This window comes from Octopus bimaculoides, chromosome 18 (genome assembly GCF_046866305.1).
Source record: "Octopus bimaculoides isolate indiv1 chromosome 18, ASM4686630v1, whole genome shotgun sequence".
Lineage (NCBI taxonomy): Eukaryota > Metazoa > Mollusca > Cephalopoda > Octopoda > Octopodidae > Octopus > Octopus bimaculoides.
Window position 1 is genome coordinate 36,573,350 of NC_142945.1, and position 21,603 is coordinate 36,594,952.

General features: G+C 35.9%; 1 protein-coding gene across 7 annotated transcripts in view; it reads right to left on the reverse strand.

Moving 5' to 3' along the window:
* Window positions 1-286: 286 nt before the first annotated feature.
* LOC106883352 (cysteine dioxygenase type 1) overlaps window positions 287-21,603 on the reverse strand; it is a 53,170-nt gene continuing 31,853 nt past the window's right edge. For all 7 annotated transcript variants that reach the window (XM_089365993.1, XM_089365988.1, XM_089365990.1 and 4 more), the window contains exons 4-5: window positions 15,495-15,661; window positions 287-564 (exon numbers count right to left, since the gene is read on the reverse strand). In XM_089365993.1, coding sequence (XP_089222119.1) covers window positions 508-564; window positions 15,495-15,661 — 224 coding nt within the window. In that variant the 3' untranslated portion in view covers window positions 287-507. The remainder of the gene's footprint in view (window positions 565-15,494; window positions 15,662-21,603) is intronic.

Here is a 21,603-nt window from a genome sequence, read left to right on the forward strand (position 1 = left end):
CTGAAAATGTTTTTGGCCCTTGACACTGCATCGACCAAGTAAGGCATGTGTAAAATTTTAATGAAATCATTTGGGTAGTTCTTGAGTTTTTGTGATGCACACATACAGACATTTTCAGTTTTATATATATAGATATCCTGCATGAAATTGCTTTTCAACATTATCCACATCTTTGCCTATTTTCATTTATTATTATGCTTAGCATTGCTTATCAAAATATTTACCACAGTACCAACTATTTTCAAAAGATTGTCCTCGCATATGCACACAAAACAATAGACATAAGAAGTTTATTAAGATTTAATTTTATTAAAATGAATATAGCAAATAAAGATATTATGTTAGTTGGATTAAAGTCAGATAAAAGTAGAGCATACACACATTCTTATATAGCTGATTGGAGGAATAAAAGAATAATATAAGGTTTTTAATCTGTTTGATACATTTGAATAAGAAGATAGCCTTTAATTATTTTCAGTATCATAAAAGAGGATCATGGTAGAAGCTTTAATTGTTCTCTGTTACTTCAACGACATCGTCATCCTGGGTTGAAGGGTCATTTTGCTGCAAAGAAATCAAAAGTTGAAAGTTAATAAAATGGTTTTATTTTTGACAATGTTAAAATGTCCTAAATTTTAAAAGGATAGAATTGTAAGTTGAAAAGTTGTGGTATTCATACTAAGGCCATGCCCCTCTGAATAGACAATGTAGGCTTAACTTATCCAGACTAAAACTGTAAATATCTCCAATTTATCATCATCACTGGCATAGGCATGGCTGCATGCTAAGAAGTTTGCTTCCCAACCACATGGTTCCAGATTCAGTTCCACTGCATGACACCTTGGGCAAGTGTCATCTACTATAGTCTTGGGTTGACCAAGGCCTTGTGTGTGGATTTCGTAGATAGAAACTGAAAGAAGCCCATCGTGTGTGTGTGTGTGTTTATGTCTGTGTTTGTCCCACCACCACTGCTTGACAAGTGGTGTTGGTGTGTTTATGATGTTTTACAGTAGGATGCCTACCCTGTTGCCAACCCTCACCTGTTTCAAAGAAAGCAAGGTAATATTTTCTCATAGCTAGATATGTTTTTTGCAGAAGATTGGAAACAGACAACTTTGCTTGTATGATGATGATGCTCATTTGCGACAAACGTGTGATATCTAGTCAAGGGTACACATAAACATATGCACACATATACACTTTGTTGTATCTTTGGAAGATCATTACACCAATAGTAAACACATGCACTGGTTCAATTTCACTTCTTTATAATTAGTTATTTAACCAGCCAACTGATCATTTGCATAATCAGTCGATACATAAATACACACACACATACATATATATGACAAGCTTCTTTCAGTTTTCATCTACCAAATACACTCGTTTTAATGCTCACTTTTCCATGTTTGTGTGGGTCAGAGAGAGTTTAAGGCAGACTTTCTATAGCCAGATGCCCTTCCTGTTGCCCAGCACCCCTGTTTCCATACAAAGTTATTGTCTCCATGACCAGACATGTTTTCACAGTCAAAAGTGCTATGCACTGGGACTGAACACAAATCTACATGGTTGGGAAGCAAACTTCTTAACTACACAGCTACACCTGTACCAATATAAAAATGCCAATTTAATGCATAACATGCAATACATAATTTCAGAAAAGGCTAATACTCCAATGTTAGACAAGCCTAATTTTTCCTTACCTTTCAACTCCAAAGTATATCACCACCACCACTTTTCCCACAGGTTGAACAAGACTTCTTGGAGCAATATTCTATAGCCAGATAGCCTTTCTGATGCCAACCCTTACTTCTTTCCAAGCAAATTCCTTTAATCTATGCTTTTAATGTCAAACCACAGAGTTGTTGAATTTTGTTTATGCATGATATAAACACATCACCATCATTCAAGTGATGTCACTGTGAAGATACACACAAAAACCTATACACACACACACACAGGCATATCTATCTTTTACTTGTTTCAGTCGTTGGACTGCAGCCATGCTGGGGCACTACTTTGAATGGTTTAGTTGAATAAATCAACTCCAGTACCTATTTTCTAAGTCTTGGTTCTTATTTATTTCAGCCTCTTTAACTAAACTACTAATTTATAGGGATGTAAACAAACTAACACCAGTTGCCAAGCAATGGTTAGAGAACAAACACAAAGACATACACAGACTCACCAGACCAAAGTGAGGACTGACAGGTCTTTTAACACTGAACTCTTAATCCTTCCAAATACATACACTGCATTTATTGAGGAGGTACTTCAGGTAGTCTAAGGAAAAACTGAAATACAGAACATGGAAATTGATGTAGTATCCGTCATTGTCATCGTTTTAATGCTCACTTTTCCATGTTTGTGTGGGTCAGAGAGAGTTTAAGGCAGACTTTCTATAGCCAGATACCCTTCCTGTTGCCCAGTACCCTTGTTTCCATACAAAGTTATTGTCTCCATGACCAGACATGTTTTCACAGTCAATTGGCGATGAATGACATTCATTTATAATAATGATATGCTGTCAAGCCAAGGCGACACAAAAACATACTCACACATGCATACACACACACACTCATACACATGACAAGCTTCTTTCAGTTTCCATTTACTGAATCCACTTACAAGGCTATAGTAGAAGACATTTGCCCAAAAATGTCTTTACCCACAACCATGTGGCTGGGGAGCTAGCATTTTAACCATACAGCCATTTCTGTGCCGACATATAAGTAAACATCCTGTATTGTGAAAATATTTGTAGTGGTAATACCTTTTGTTAACAGTTTACTTTATTAATGTTTACTGCCTACCAACTATTTTACTCAAGGTAAATTGCCTGATTCATACCTTTTTCTAAATAAACTTGCATTGACAAGCTGAAAATGTACCGTTTAGATTGCTAAACCACGCATTTTCAGCTTGTTAAAAGCTTACCATTTCTCTATGACATTCACCACATAAAATCTAATACAGTAGAACCTCGCAGTACAAGTGCCCCATTGTATGAGTAATTTGCTGTACAAGCCGAGACTTGTGTGAATTTTTGTCTTGAAGTATAAGCGGAAATCTGCAGTACGAGCACACAAAATTCAGTTAATAAAACCAGTTCACATATTTCTTTTGCATTCTCTTTTTTTTATCATTGTCATTTTACTTGTAACTACACCTTTTCTGTTTTAAAACCCATAAAAGATTATTTTTGAGTGGTTTTGCAGGGCTGGAACAGATTAATTATATTTTAGTTAATTTCAATGGCGAAAACTGATTGGTAAAACGAGTAAATCGTAAGATGAGCTCGGTCATGGAACAAATTAAACTCATATTGGGAGGTATCACTGTAGTTATTTTCTTTTACTGTTTCATTTTGAAACATAAACTGTCTTTTAAAAATCAGTCTGCCATCACATATGGACACGACAACCCACCAAAACACCACTATTACTACTAGTCTGTCATTCTGAAAATCACTACTGTTGTCAGCTGATTTAGACACAACAATGTTACAGAGACAAGTTTTATATTAATACTTTCTCAATCTCATTTTGGAAGTCCCACTATAAGCTTGTTTCTCCTAGTTTATTCAGAGATAGTAATGCAACCTCAACCCTCACCATCACTAGAACTCATTGTCTTTTCATGCTTCATTGAAACACAGTAACACAATCGCATCAGCACTATGCTATCACTCCCAAACATCACTGTTTTTCTCACTGAGACACACCAGTGCACATAACTCCATAAAACTGAATTCACTCTCTCACGTATCAGTCAAATGCAGACAGCAACACAGAATGATACCATTATACTACTGCTCTAAATTGACTGTTTCTCCCATTCCGTACATCAGTGGCTCTCAACCTGTGGGCTCTTTTGATTACTGTTTTACTCAACCAGACCCCCATAGCCATTCAATGTTTTTAAAAATCCCATTATACTTACATAATTGAATATTACTGGGAATTGTATTTTGTGTATTGTACAAGTATAACCAATTTATTGCACATAAACTTCAATGACAAAATGTCATATAACCCTGTCAAGGGTCATATGAGGGCTATTGCTGTACACTATCACTCTAAAGATCATTGCTGTTCCTCATTAACGCATCAAAATAGTTACAACATTAATGGCCTCAAAAGTTGGAAATTCTGTGAGCTGACTGTAAACTGCAATAGCAAAAGTCCTGAGATACTGAATATAACTTGGCTGGTACTACATAAGGCAACCTTCTGTCAGTTCTAGTTATCATCCACCAAATAAATAAAATAGGCTGTGTGGTAAGAAGCTTGCTTCCCAGACACATAGTTCTGGGTTCACTCCTACTGTGTAGTACCTTGGGCAAGTGTCTTCTATTACAGCCTTGGATTAAGCAAAACCTTGTGAATGAATTTGGGAGACAGAAACTGAAAGAAACCTATTGTATATATATGTAGGTGTATGTGTGTGTCTGTGTTTGCGTTTGTCTCCTACCACTGCTTGACAACTGGTGTTGGTGTGTTTATGTCTCTGTAACTTAGTGGTTTGGCAAAATAGACCAATAAAATAAGTGTCAGCCTTAAAAGAAAAACTAAGTACTGGGGTCAACTAAAAATTATTGAAGGCAGTGCTCCAGTATGGCTGCAGTTTAATGACTGAAACAAGTAAAAGATAAAAAAATAGAAGATAAAAATCACCCCCCCCCCCAAAAAAAAAAGAGCAACATGCTCAGTTAACCATGCAGCACACTGAGTCAATGGGAAGCTTCTATGCTGTTCCATGGCCAGTTAGAAATAGTAGCAAAATTTTCCTCAAAATCAGACTGCCTTTTTTGCCAGAGTAAAAGGTCAGTACCTCAATCCTTTTAACGGCCTCTGTGAGTGATGGGTAGAAGATAGAAAGTTATCCACAGTCTGGCAACATGACTTGAATAATGCTTGCAATGGAATGGATTCCATTAAAACTAGTGATGTCAAGGGCCAAGTGGTGATCTTAGACTTGGCATCAGATTATGACTGGCACCAAAGAACAGGAATGGTCCTACTAACATGTTTCAACTTGGTTTCAGTCAAGCGATATTTCATTCACTATGCTTTGGTCAAGCTTAGATTGTGGTAGAAGATGCTTTTATGGAATACCATGCAATGCAATAGAACTCAAAACCACAATGTTGTGAAGTGAACTTCTTAACCATACAGTCATACTTGCATGTATGTATGTATGTATGTATGTATGTATGTATGCACGTGTGAGTGTATGTGTATGTAAGTATATATGTATCAGGTATATGTATGTGTGCATGTATGTATATGGAGGTGAGAGTGCATATGTGCATATGTATATGTGCATCTGTGAGTATATCTATGAATACATGTGTGTGTGTGTGTGTGTGTGTGTATTGAGAGGGTTTAAGAAATTGACACCAGCTTAGAAGAATCTCTCATAACACAATTTTTATTATAGAATGTGTCAGAATTGAGGTAACAGTGTCCACACCTTTTGTGAAATAGCCCACACATGCATACACACACACACACACATACACACACACACACACAAACAAACAAACAAATTGCAGTTTCATACAGAAACAGCACAATAAAACTAAATATCCCATGAGAAACCTTTCCCAAATTAATTCACAGACTTTAAAGAATCCTCACAATCACTAATATAAACAAAAACTTATTTTGGAAAATTTATTACTTTACATAATATTTCTTCTGAATACAAATATTAAAAAAATTACAACTGTTTAATGAGAAATTCTACCGATAAAAATGATTTATATTTTACCTTTTTTCTTTTATCAACAATACTTCAAAAAATGTCAGAAAATAATTTTCAATAAAATGACTCAAATGGCAAGCACTGGCTTTGTTAAAACATGCTGGCGTGGACACGAGGGAGAGAGGAAGAAAAGTAGGCATGAGAGGAAACCTTTCAAAAGTCCTCTTTCTCACTTAAATTTTTTTCATAGTCTCAACACTGAATTCCCAACAATGTTTGTCATTTATGTCAATGAATGACAGAATGTAATGCTGAAAAATTAAAACAATCTGTCAATTTGAACAGGAGACATAGTGCTCATAGCTAGCGGTCTCATGTCTTCATCTATCCTCCTTCCTTTGCACACCATCATATTTGAGAGACAAGAATAAATATCTAGGTGAGATTTTTGTGCAATTAATGTATGCTCTAAATGGTCTTAAGTTAGAGGTTTGATGAAAAGAAACATAAAAACATAAGAGATATTTCAGAGAGCATTTCCCTTTTCTTTAGGAAAGAAGGGTTGGGTATATGCTTATAAATCTTCTATCTTATATTTATTTTGGTCATTTGACAGCAACCATGCTGGAGCATCGACTTGAAGGAATTTAACCAAACAAATTGATCCCAGTACTTTTATATATATATTTTAAAGAAAGTACTTATTCTGTCAGGCCCTTTTACCAAATCACTAAGTTATGGACATGTAATCAAACCAACACCCATTGTCAAGTAGTTGTGGGAACAAACACACATACACTCATGGCAGGCTTCTTTCAGATCCTGTCTACCAAATCCACTCATAACGATTTGGCCAGCCCTGGGCTATAATTGAAGATATTTGCCAACCAGGACCATATGGCTGAAAAGCAAACTTCTTACCACACAACCATGCCTGTGCCTATATATTTTACCCAACCTTTCTCTGGAATTGACTGAAACCCACCTTTCAAGAATTTATCATCAACGCACACATCGCAGTGTGATGAGACACATCAAAGGTGTTGGGGGTGCTGAAGTTGAATGTAAGAATGATGCACTGAGTCAGGTGATATAGAATCAGCACTTAACAAATCTGAGTTGCAAAGACCACTGTAGTAGTTATATTATAGAAAATACAGAAGATATGGTAAATTGTCAGGCCACTGTTGTAGCACCAGTGGAAAAAACATGACAGAGAGCACACAGTTTGATTGTGTGTCTGTATTTCAGTTGACCTGGAAATATGGACAAGGTAAACCATTTTAATTAAGGAACAAAGTATTTTTGAGTGTGTACAGCATTTCAATGATTAAGATGATTGATATAAATTATATACAACATTTACAAGCAACAAAAGAGCATAGCCACTTCAATTGCAACCATTTATCTGTAGCCACCATACTCCCAATTTGTGCAGAGATAATGCAACTGAGCATGGAAAACAAGTATATTTTGGAACAATTCAAATGATTAGCTTAAAAATTGCAAAGGTTGTTCTCTGCACTGTATCTCTGAAACCAGAAACTGGAATGAATTTTGCAAGGCATTCTGCAAATTCATCAACTTAATGTTCTATTTATCATCATCATCATTTAACATCCATGTTCTGTGCTAGCATGGATTGGATGGTTTGATAGGATCTGAGGGGGTCTAAGGACCGCATCATGCTCCAGTGTCTGCTTTGGCAAGGTTTCTAAGGCTGGATGCCCTTCCTAATGCCAACCACTTTACAGAGTGCACTGGGTGAGTTTTTGTACTGCCAGCACAAGTGAAGTCACCATACAGCTCACAAGACTACAAAAGTCATGGAGGATGGGGTGGAGGACAGAAAGGAGAAGAGGGTAGAGAGGAGCTATGTGGTTACACACCTTTAGGAGAAAGAGCATGAATATCAGTCTCCTCAGAGTAGATGAATAGGGGACAGTTGGATTAGGGTGGGTGCAGTTTGAAGGAGTATATAGGGGAAATAGGAGATGGGAAAGAGGTAGGCCTTAACGATTTATAATTAATAAAAAGACTTAACTGAAGATTTAAGGTCTGTTAAGACCCTACAGTGGTTGGTGAAAAAGCTGTTTGCTTTGCCTTTCAGAAATTCTCTCGGAAACTTTTAAATTTACATACATTACTAAGTCAGTGAATAAGATGTAATAATAGAAATAAGAAATGAGAATTCATTGACAACTTCTAAGATATGATTTTCTAATATCATTCATGGTTCAAGACTTGGTGCTGTTTTTGAGCATATTTTTCTTTTGACATTCTGGAACCAAAGTGTTCATCAAATTTATCAGCTCAGTGTAAAAACTTTAATGTTTATTTCCGATAGTCTTGGACTCTGTCTAGCTAACCTATAAATGTATTATGTAGAATAACAGAAATTAAATAACAAAAAAAAATTAATAAATAAAAGCTAGTGCAGACATATAACCTTGCTTCACTTCATCTTTTACTTCAGAAGAAGGCAGTGTTGAACACTCAATATTTATGTAAGGGTTATAAAGCAATGAGCTGGCAGAATTGTAAGTATGCCTGGCAAAATGCTCAGTGGCATTTTGTTTGTCTTTACATTTTGACTTCAAATTCCGCTGAGGTCGATTTTGCTTTTCATCCTTTCAGGGTCGATAAAATAAGTACCTTTTGAGTACTGGGGTCAATGTAATCGACTAACCCTTTATTCCCAAAATTGCTGGCCTTAGGTCAAAATTTGAAATCAATATTTATGCAAGGGTTTATGAAGAAGTTTTAGTAAAACAAGACCACCATGTCTTGCACAGAAACAAGTTCATCACTTTTAATTGTTGCTTAGACCCACGTTATCCCCACCAATTCAAAGCAATGATTAAAGATGATCTAACCATGACCATCTTGTCTTTTTACATCTAAAAGACATTATCCAATGTATCCTATCTCTGTAAGACAATACAGTGTAATTTGAGGAGAGAATTAACCATTATTCTTGTAGTTTAAGCAACTGTAATGAGTTTCTCTTATTGCCTCAAGTATTTATAGGTTTGTCATTTGATAGCTTCTAGACTGCATATAGAATTTCTTCAGTACTAGGAATGGAATCCAAGTGAAGTTAAGGAGAAAAGGTAGGAAAACAGAACAGGGTTATGAGTGAACTAGATTGTTTTCAGTTACATAATATTTTACCCATGTACTGAACTTTTTATTAGTGATAGGTTAACCATATATATTATATGTGTGTATAATGAAGAGTTACTTGGTTTTTGTAAGAAGTTGTCAGCTTTAATGAAGAGAAGAATATTGTCATTAAATGTTTTAAAGGTAGACAGTTATATAATGTACAAAGTAAAGAATTTCACAAACAGCAACAGAGTTGTATTTTTACAATGAGAGAATTGCTTGTCATATCAGAAAAGAATAATTCACAAAGAGAAAGAGGGAGAGTGGGAGAGAGAGAATTACAAAGAGACCGTCAGCATGAGAAACAATATTTAAGTTAATGTTAACATATTGAAAGCATGGAACATTAAAAAAAGCTAACCAGAAACAATCATGTAGGGAGGAAATAACTATTCAGTGAGGAAATAATTATGCCATGACTAATATTTTAATTCTCTTGCTAAGTGCATGAGACAACTCCAGATATATTTTGGTCTTATGGCCATCCTCAACAAAAATGATTTTGCTTAACCTTATATATGCACATGACATTTTGGTGAGGAGTTGCATATATTTATGTGGTGGAGATAGTGAAGTTTAATCAGACAAAATTTTACTAATCTTTAGTTATAGAGCCATAAATGGTGAGTATGGTAACATTTTAAGTCACAGGTAATTAGCTGCACCTGATAGTCAGGTCTGAGCAGATGGTGGATCACATGAGCTGATTAGCATAAGGAACTTCTTGCCCAAGGGTGAAATCCTATGTTGATTTTTTTGTAAAAATTGCAGGTTGACCTAGTGGATTTGGTACTCTTTTACTTGTTTCAATCATTTGACTGCGGCCATGCTGGAACACCATCTTTAGTCGGGAAAATCGACCCCAGGACTTATTCTTTGTAAGCCTAGTAAGTACTTATTCTATCAGTCCCTTTTGCCGAACTGCTAAGTTATGGGGACGTAAACATACCAGCATAGGTTGTCAAGCGATGTTGGGGGAACAAACACAAACACACACACACACACACATATATATACATATATACGACGGGCTTCTTTCAGTTTCCGTCTACCAAATCCACTCACAAGGCTTTGGTCGGCCCGAGGCTATAGTAGAAGACACTTGCCCAAGGTGTCACGCAGTGGGACTGAACCCGGAACAATGTGGTTGGTAAGCAAGCTACTTACCACACAGCCACTCCAGGAAACTGAAAAAGCCCATCACACACACACACACGTGCATGTGTGTGTGTGTGTGTGTGTGTGTGTGTGTGTGAAACTATGTATCTTTGTCTTAATATCATGTGTATGTGTACTGGAAAGTTTTAAGAGATTGACACCAGTTTAAAAGAATCTCTATCACCCAATTTTTATTATAGAATGTGTCAGAATTGAGATAATGGTGTCCATAGCTTGATATTATGTGATGATTGTAAATGAGGACTACCTTCATACAAACAATAGTTTGGCCATAGGGAAATATTACTTTGCCTGGAAACAGATTAGGGTTGGTAACAAGAAGGGCATCTGCCTCAACAAATTCCATCTGACCCATGCAAGCATGGAAAAGTGTGCATTAAATGATGATGATCCAAGTGCCTTTATTCTATTCCATTACTTTTATGTACACCAAGTACACTTTGTCTACACTATATCTACCCATACATAAATCATATGTATTAAATACTGATTAACTAAAATGCTTAATGAAATATCTGAAATGGGACCTACATTTCACATCTTTCTTAGGTCTTTTACCAGCTTTTCACTGGTCTGCAAATAGCCAACAGTTACCTAAAGCTAAACATAATAGCATGTGTATATCTGAGTCTCAAAATAGCTATACAAAATCCTTGCATTGCATAAGAGTTGACTAAAAGGGGTAGCAACAGGAAGATCATCCTTTGTAAAATATTCCTTTCTAATATAGATCGGCACAAGACTTGAAATTTTTGGGAGAATGGGCTTATTAATTATATCAACTTCAATGCTTGACTAGTACTTTACTGTTCTGGAGCCCAAAAGACTTACTATTACTCTGACAAGCATAAATGGCCTTAAACATTTATTGTTATTGTTCCTAATAGTTCCAATCAAAGAACATTGTTAAAATGGAAGCTTAAGCGATCAACATGGATGAGTTCTAAAACACATGACAAAACCAGGTTAACAAAAATACCAAAAGGTTGCAATGAGAATTGAGAAATTCTATTATTGTTTCTGGTTTCCCTTCAGCAGACAGAAAAGGCACAGCAGACTAGACAAAAGTTATCTATTTTTAGCATTTGCTGCTTAGAGAAACAAAAGACTTTTTCATCAAAACAAAATCAGGTCATAAAATGAAGATGGCATCACAACACACTGACATGTGTAGCATATATATATCAGTAGATTTCTATCCTTGTATGTGTGTGTTGGGGGGAGCAGCTTTTCTTTCAAATGTGTTATATTGAGTGGGTGATGACAATGTTCAAGTATAGCTCCATCCCTTTATATGCAGTCATGGCCGTGAGGTAACAAGCTTGCTTCTCAACCACATGGTTCTGAGTTCAGCCTCACTGTGTGGCACCTTGGGCAAGTGTCTTCTACTATAGCCTTGGGCCAACCAAAGCCTTGTGAGTGGATTTGGTAGACAGAAACTGAAAAACCCCATCATATATATATATATATATATATATATATATATATATATATATATATATATATATATATATATATATCTTAATCAAAACCAGTAAATTTTAATTTATTCTTCGTAAATACTTTTTCATATATTTTTCTGATTTTTAAAATAACATTCGATATATAAAAACTTTATCTTCTCCATCTCTGATGAGTGGAAGTATTATACATCAATGTGTATCAACAATGGATTCCATTACAATGACAATACTTTCTTGAAACGATCATAAGATGCATTAATTAACAAGCTTTTATACTGTCATGTTTCATATATTTACATATATTTTTAATACAATACTATTTTAGACACATATATTTTCATGAGGAATTTTTTTGATATTAAATTTCATGCTATTATTTTAAAATACAGAATATAGAATCGCTCGTGTTAAATGCCTAAATACTTTATAGTATTAGTATTTTTGACACTTCATACAAAGAGCACTCATTATAAATTAAGTGTATAATATTCTCACAGAATATATTTAATTAATGATATATATATATATATATATTCGTTTATATTTATATAAGGGGCATTACTACAGAATAATGCCACACATTGGACTTCCCAAAATAGACACATTTAGTACCGAATGCGAGGAAAACAACCAACAGAAAAAGACCAACTTTCTTTTAAATAACTCAACTATGTATCGACCGATTTCGCGATTACTAGAATATCCTTTTTTGAATTTATTAATCAAATATATACACGGAATATATTCAACGCTGAATTTTTATTCCTGTCTCCACATGTGTACCAAAAACAACCCAGAAGTATTCCCGCTTCTTTGATGAAGATATATACAGATAAACTTCATTCCTTTTGCTTTGTCGGATACGTAGAGTGTTCGCTTTTGGTGAGGTGAGAATTCTGTTTATTTATATATTTTTTTTTGAACAATAGTATGCTGATGAGCAAAATCTAGATTCATTCTAGTAATCGTGAAATCGGTCGATACATAGCTGAGTTATTTAAAAGAAAGTTGGTCTTCTTCTATTAGTTGTTTTCCTCGCATTCAGTACTAAATGTGTCTATTTTGCGAAGTCCAGTGTGTGGCATTATTCTGTAGTAATGCCCCTTATATAGATATAAACGAATAATTATATTCTTGGGAATAGAAATTTCCCTAATTAATTTTTTTACACACTGGCTTCCTGATAAAATTCTTGTAAAAGATTTTTATCCTTTTTTGAATTTATTAATCAAATATATTTATATATATATAAATTTAGTAAATGGAGTAAAACGCATATGTTAACTGAATACTTTTATTTCCAACATATGTTTCAAAGATTACAAATTATATCTTCCATAGGAATAGGTGATGTTGATAAGAATATTCGGTTAAAATGTCTTATGGTTAAGCTGGTTCCCATGCATTTCCCTGAAGAGAAGATTACATTCTTATCAACATCACCTATTCCTATGGAAGGTATAATTTGTAATCTTCGAAACATATGTTGGAAATAAAAGTACTCAGTTAACATATGCATTTTACTCCATTTACTAAATTTATATATTTACTCAAGTACCCAAAATAACAAGTTTCTACCTCATAAACAGGAGTTACACCACAGTCATTTTGTGATCTTTGCTACCCTGGTATCTATTAACTAATTTATTTTGTCCGAGTTAATTATTAACTAAGAGAAAATAAATACATATAATAAAATATATATATATATATATATATATATATATATATATATATATATATATATAATGATATATCATACACATTCAGATAAACAGTCTGTTGCAACGACATTAATAAGTGCATTTCCAGTATATTTGAAGTTGTTTCTATTTTGAAGGGATTTTGGAGTGTAATTTCACTTCAAATTTCTTGGAAACATTCCAGATCCTTATATGGAAGATCATATTTAGAGGCCAAGAGAAAGAAAGCACAGCAATATGAAGAAAGCGAAATAGCTTGACAGGTCTAACTACTAACAAGATGCTAACAGCTTTGGTCACACAAACACAGGAATTAGTAGTGGACAGACAGCATTATTTGGATGGCAAAAGGCAAAGGACTATTGCTACATGAGAACAACAAATTGAGGAACAGTATCAAATTAGATGAAATATTGATCAAGAACACTGTTCAACTACCCAAACTAGTTGATGGTTACTTTTTCTTATGACCCCACAAAAGGACTATAGTAGCAATCCACAAATCAAATTTGGCAAAACGAACAAATGTTGCCAGCATTTTGGTGCTAAGAAGAGGGCAGCAGAAACACCAAGTATATCCTGCCGAAAATGGCAAAGCCAACCTTTTAAATAAAACAAGAGCCTCCTGAATTTTTGAAATGAAAATATAGTAATCCTATTTTAATGATCAAATATTTTGTAATATGTGCCAAAATGCTATAATATATTGTTAATTTCATGAAATACCCAGGTATATGCATGCATGTGTATATATATATATAAATATATGTGTGTGTGTGTGTGTGAATCTATATATAGTGTGCAGTGAATAAACTGTTGTCTAAATTACGCAAACATGAAAATAACAGTGATGTTTTATTTTAACAGATATTTACCAAAATTATAAAAAAAAAATATATATATCTTGGAATACTAAAGGGAAAATTTATTCAATAAAATCACTATTGACTTCAACCACTGCCTCCAGATGACTTCAGAATCTCCTGCAAGTCTTCTGGACAGTCTCCTTGTTTAAGTTGGTGAACTCTGCCATAATCTTTACTTTCAGTTCATCTTTGGTGTCACAAGGAGTTTTGTTGGTTTCTTGCTCAACTGCGCCCCACACATAATAATCAAGGGCGTTACAGTCTGGCAAGTTAGGTGGCCAGTTGTTATGGGTGATGTGGTCACAGAAATTGTCTGACAGCCATGACTGGGTTCTCCTGCTTATGTGGCATGGTGCAGAGCCCTGTTGCCAGACATAGGGTCTTCCAGCAGCCACCCTCTTGAACCAGGGCAGCACTACCTCCTCTAGGCACTTGTGTTGAGTCTGAGGATGTGTGGGAAGACAAATGGAAGCATAACATCACCATCACTAGTGATCACTCCAAACACCATATTTCTGTTGGACTGTAGTGCTTTTGCTTTAATTCATTTTGAAAGTAATCGAGAATTTAGTAAAATAACTTCAACATTTTCAAACTGGTATTTGAAACAAAAATGAATGTGAATTTTGTTGGAAGGTTTTGATTTAAAAACAAGAAGTTTGTCTCATAGAATTAGGGGTGGTTTCGAGTGGCTTGGTATCAAAAGGGTTAAGAAGCTTGACTTTTCCCATGAAACAGATCATGTAGAGATAAGGTGTTCCAAACCTTGTCTCCGTATGTTGTGCACATGATCTGTTTTATGTATCTCATCATGAATACATGCAGGATTATTTGGCTGCTTGCAGTACATTGTCCATGCTTTCAATCTGCATTGTAAGGTGGACAATACTAATAGTATGCAATATACTTTGCACTTCATAAAGAGAAGAAAAAAATATTCATTACAGCATTTTTAAAACAGCACTGAATATAATAAGGAAAACAATGTAGATGTCATTTGCAAATGAGTATTATTGACTTGGCAGCATGTAACATACTTGCACTAATTATCATACTTCCCTATGTAGTTGTGAACAGACATAGATATTCTTTCAGCCTATTCGTGATCCAGTGTGACAGCTAGGATGTAACAGCTGGGGAGAAAGAGAAGCTGCACCGGCACTTAGCTGCTATTCATTTCAACTGAGTGAACTAGAGCAATATGAAATGAAGGGCCTTGTTTAAGGACAACTTAAATCCAGGAACTGAATCTACAACCTCATGATTAGGTGCATTAAGAGCCCATCCCTTTAGCCATAAGGTCACTTGCCTTATTGTTATGGACTCAGTTACATTCATACCTCACTGTTTTAACAGAATTTATAAGATAATTATAATACTGTGACAAGAAAACAACCGTTTCTTACCAGAACTTTCTTTCCATATTTAGTCCAAAATGTCATTGGAGCAATGCTCACGTGTCCAGTTCTTTCATCAAATGTTTTACAGCTACGAAATGGTGGTGAGTACAGGTGTAAGGTGATAGCTTTGTCACTGTGGCTATGATTTTCCATCCGGTGAAGTCCAATAGAGTCTAGAAAATAAGAAAAGAATAAAAGCCTATCAATGAAGAACTATCAATTACAGAACAAGGCAGGGGAGAATAGGAAATTTGCTGACAGTCTTGTCTATCTTTGAACTATTAGGGGTGGATAGCAAGTGCAGTATTATATAGAGGTGAAATATGTGCAGGAGCAAGAAAAGATATTCAGTTATAGAAGAAATAAAATGAGTGAAATATGTTTCATGTATATGTGAAGAATTAACAACCTGAAAAGGTATCTACATCTCAAACATTATTCATGGGTGATTGGCTATTCTATGACATTTTCACGAGGCAGAATTCCTCATAAATACTAAGAATATTCTCTCAATTCCTAAACTACAAGCATTCAATGAAGGAAAAAAGCAAACAAAAAATATTCTATGAATTTCTTTCAGACTGTAATTAATTTCACCTTTAATTTTAATGAAAGTAATTGATAATTAACAGGTTATATCATGCTGAAAATGTGTAAAAGAATGCCAACCATGATTATGCAATTCAAGTGAGGTTTTCACATGTGGATCATGTTTCTATGTAACAGATGACAAGCAAGGTGAAGGTTGATCTCATTCGTGCAGTAGTGTGGGTGTATGTGTATTTGGTTGGAGGTGATATCAAAGCAGATAGGAAAAGTGTATGAAATCATATATCTGTCAGTCTTTCTCTCACTACACACACACATGTAATGTATGTGTGTGTGTGTGTGTGTGTGTGTGTGTGTGTGTGTGTATGTGTGTATGTATGTATGTATTTATCTCTCTCTCTCTCTCTCTCTCTCTCTCTCTCTATATATATATATATATATATATATATATATATACAGACCCAGGAAGACCTGGTGGTGAAGCATGACCTTCGAACTTTAGGCCTCACCGAAGCAATGATTAGTGACCGGGACCTTTGGAAATATGTAGTACATGAGAAGACCCGGCAAGCCAAGTGAGAGCATAATCTGTGGCCTCTGCCAGAAGTGTAGCCAGCTCATTTATTCTTATCTTTACTTCATTGGACACTAAACTCTGCTTGTGGAGACCTGTTGAGGCAAGTGAATTCAAAGTGAAATCGAACCATATTTGATGACCGGCACCTGTGCCAGTGGAGCACTAACTAACAGCACTGTCCGAGCGTGATCATTGCCAGAGCAGCTGTCTGGTTTCCGTGCTAGTGGCACGTAAATAGCACCATTTGAGTGTGATCGTTACCAGCGTCGCCTTACTGGCACTTGTGCCGGTGGCACATTAGAAAATCATTCGAGCGAGGTTGTTGCCAGTGCCGCTGAACTGGCTCCTGTGCAGGTGGCATGTAAAAAACACCATTTTGAGCGTGGCCGTTGCCAGTACCGTGTGACTGGCCCTCGTGCCGGTGGCATGTAAAAGCACCCACTACACTCTTGGCGTGGTTGGCCTTAGGAAGGGCATCCAGCTGTAGAAACTCTGCAGATTGGAGCCTGGTTCAGCCTTCTGGTTTGCCAGTCCTCAGTCAAAAGGTCCAAGCCATGCTAGCATGGAAATTGGACGTTAAACGATGATGATGATGATGATATATATATATATATATATATATATATATATATATATATATATATATATATATATATATATATATATATATATATATACATATGTATATATATATAAAAGAAGAAAAAGAAAATGGAAATTAGGAAGTTAATTGTTTGTTATTAACAGCAAATTAATCATCATCCCTTACACCTGTTTCAATTATATAATATAATATATAATATAATATGACCTAATATAATACATACTCTGCTGGGTGGTTGGTGTTAGGAAGGGCATCCAACCATAAAAATCCTGCCAAAACAGACACAGAAGTCTGGTGCTGGCCAGCTCCTGTCAAACTGTCCAGCTCATGCCAGCATGGAAGACAGACAAGATAGATAGATGCTCTATCTGTTCATTTTGTAACTACTAACAATAATAGTGAGTGAGCTCCAGATCAAGCTTGATAAAGCAGGTTCACAATCAAATGCATCCCATTCAGAACATGATACCATTCTATCTTTCTCCCAGGTATTGCATAGCAAGGACTGCAATGTATCCTGTTTTCCATGTAGTAGGGTGCAATCTGTGGGAAATTTGCTATTAGCTTTGATAACCAAATCTGACTTGTCCACCTTTCAGTCATTAAATTAGAAGATCCCTAACCCATCTAACAGCAGTGACACACTTGCTGTTAAGTGATCTTTATGATGTTTGTGTCCTGTTAAATTCAGTATGCCTTCTGCTTTCACGTTAGCTGCTGTAGAGCAACAGACTTTAAATCATTGAATTAACAGGCCAAATTTTGACAGAGTTCATGCACCGACAAGAAAAGGTTAAACTATTATCATATCAAATTTTATAGGTATCATTAACTTGTATATGCCTGGCTTTAATTACTGTTCACCTTTGAGCAATTATCACACACACACACACACATAAACATATTAAGTCCCAAAAAATGTATCTGGACTTAATTTCTCATGAGCATACTATTTATATGTATAATACAAATATAAATATCTGTGTGTATATATATATATATATATATATATATATATATACACACACATGTACATACACATATGTATATGTATGTGAGAGAGTTTTAGACGTGTGTGTGTAAGTGTATGTGTGTCTATGTATGTATATACATATATACAGATGCCAACTTTTAGTTTTCCTGTCTCATTGAATCAACACTTTGAACAGTTTTCATCCAGGAACTTTAACGTTCTCAAAGGCAGTATAGAATAAATGGTTTCAATTAAAGGAGTGGGGTGGTGCTAATGAAAGACTAAGGAAGAAAGTGTAAGAAAGAGAGAGAGGGAGAGAGAGAGTAGTTGCAATGTGGAGGGTAGTGGTGTTTCCTAATAGCCTGTAGTGCAATGCAGTTATGGTAATACACTTTTGAAATTTCAACAACTGGTTGGTGATGGGTAAATGAAAAGTGGTTAGATGTGTTGTAGATAATAAAAGAGAGAGGACAGTGAAATAGGGAGACAGAAAGGATAGAGAGAGAAAGAGAAAGTGCAAGGATGGAAGGGAAGAAAGGGAAAACTGATGGAAATAAGTTCAAAATAGCTTCTCCCACAGCCACCTTTTAGTGAATGTCATTGGTTGTTTTGTGTTTCAGGCTTCTGTTGAATGTCCTTGCAGCTTTTCATCAACCTAATGCACTTTTACTATTATCTGTGTTAATGCATATGTACAGGAAGAGTACTAAATAATATAGGTCTTTAGAGTATGGTCATCAGCAGCAGAAACAGCAGCAGTATTTGACATTAGGCAGGTTGGGGTTAAGAGTAGGATGGAGGTGAAGACAAAATCACACACCAATTCACTTCAGCCTTTGTCCAACAGACTTGCCATCTCCTTTCTCCCAGTCTTTTCTGTCACTACTACACAAGTCTCAGCTCTTTGAAGCTGGTTGGCTGGTCTTGTGCTACCTTTCCATGAGCACTCTCTACTGACTTAGCTTCTTTACTTGCTACCCATCTTTTCAGGGCCCTCCCTAACCACTAAATCCAGTCTTTCCTCCCCAGAAAATACTCAGCTCAGAATTACAACATAATGGCTGCAGTAACTTTTGAATTCTTCATATTGATTCTCAACTCATTCCAATGGCTCCCACCACTCATGCACTAGACCTACCTCTTCCCACTCTTTTGTCTCCAACTGTATCATCTTTCTACTCCTGCTGCTTACCCCAACCCCATTTTTCTGTATCGCTATATTCTTCTCAGCTCATGGTTCTTGTCTCATCCACTTTTCAACCCCATCTATTTTGGTAGTCTGCCTTTTCTACCCCTCATTCACTTTCCCATATAATCTTCAAAACCACCCACTTCTACTCAGCTTGTGCCTTAAGAGGCCACCGGGGCTCCTTATCATCACTTATGCCTTGCAGCTCCTACCGAACATTTTCTCAATCTCTACTGCTGCCTCTTTACCTCACCAGATGTGAGTAGCCATGCAGATCCCTTGGTAGGAATCTGCTCTATCCCTGTCATCTCCTAGCATGAAGATGACACCTCATTCATCTACCCCAAGGCTCCTACAAACCACATAGCAACCTCAATAGCACAGGTGGCACAAAAAAAAGCACCCAGGCTATGCTGTACAGTGGTTGGCATTAAGGACATCCAGCCATAAAAAATCATGCCAAAGCAAACACAGGAGCTCGATGTGGTCCTAGGACACATTGTATCCTGTCAAACCATCCCATTCATGCCAGCATGGAACATGGACATTAAATGATGATGATGATTGTGACAATGATGATGATGACGATTGTCTTGGTCATGAATCAAAGGCAAAAGATTTATCAACTCAGGTTTAAAGAGGCATATTGGATAACAGTCCTACATGTATTGCCAAAACAGAAAAAAAAAAAGACCAAAATGTTATTAAAAAAAACAAACCCAGAATAGTGACAGCTGGAATGCATTTAATCAATGGTGTGCTCATTCAGGTTTAATCTAACCAGGAGTTCTATCTATATATCTATATACTTTCAACAATTCTTTTGCATAGATTTGAAAATTAATACTGGGCTAATTTAATTGTCAATCTTTGTTTGGTCAATGGAAAATCTTCAATAGAGTGTTCATGGGTTCTCTTATATTGTGTTACAGATCCAGCAAATTTCCAAGCAAGTCAATCAGTCAGTTGATCTTTGTCATCTATATCTTGTCAAGCTCTGATTATGACCTTCATACTACTCTACTGGTGATTTTCATATAAAATTGGTTTCACCCTTTAGCATTTAACCTGGTTGTATCTGGCCCAAATATTCTGCTTTATGTTCAAACTTGCCAGGTCCAGCCTATCACACCCTACCCTTGATGTCATACTAAAAATAAACAATTACATCATCAATATTTCAAAGCTACGAGACAATGCAGGATTAACCCATTAGCATTCAGATAATCCTATCAAACATAATACTTATTTATTCACAATGTTTTGAATTAATCGTGTGTGTATTGCATAGCTTTGAGAGTTCAATAATGTGATTGTTTATTTTTAGAATGACATTGTCAACCAGATGTGAGGGGTCTGATCTAGCTGGTTTGAGCACAAAACAGAGAAAATATTTGGGCCAGATATAACTGGTTTAAACGTTAAAGGGATAATTTAAAACAATATGAATGAATAAACACTGCATTTGACAGAGCAATCAGAATGTTAATGGATTAAATAAGAATATTATGTGCAAATATAATACGGTAAACTCTCTTTCCAATTCAGTACCACTGGGAATGAAACATGGATAGCTGAATTTTCCAGATATCGCATCACTACTTTTTTAGATCATAGTGCCTGATAAAACTCATTGAAATCATGACGGCACCACCGTTCGAGCGTGACCGTTACCAGCATCGCCTTCCTGGCACTTGTGCCGCAGCATCGCGTTCCTGGCATGTGAGAAGTCATTCGAGCGAGATCGTTGCCAGTGCCGCTGGACTGGCTCCTGTGCAGGTGGCACGTAAAATACACCATTTTGAGCGTGGCCGTTGCCAGTACCGCTTGACTGGCCTTCATGCCGGTGGCACGTAAAAGCACCCACTACACTCTCAGAGTGGTTGGCATTAGGAAGGGCATCCAGGTGTAGAAACTCTGCCAGATGAGATTGGAGCCTGGTGCAACTATCTGGTTCACCAGTCCTCAGTCAAATCGTCCAACCCATGCTAGCATGGAAAGAAGATGTTAAATGATGATGATCAGTATTATCATTAATATTTTGCTTCATATTTGTTTCTGGTTTGCAAGATTCTTAATGTGAATTCATTGCATTAAAACAAATTTTCATGGGTCTAAAGAGAGTCATTATGCCAATATTACTAACACAAATACTTGTTCAATTCCACTCCTTTATTATTAGTCAATTGGTTAACTATCCAACTAATTAATTGATTATTTATT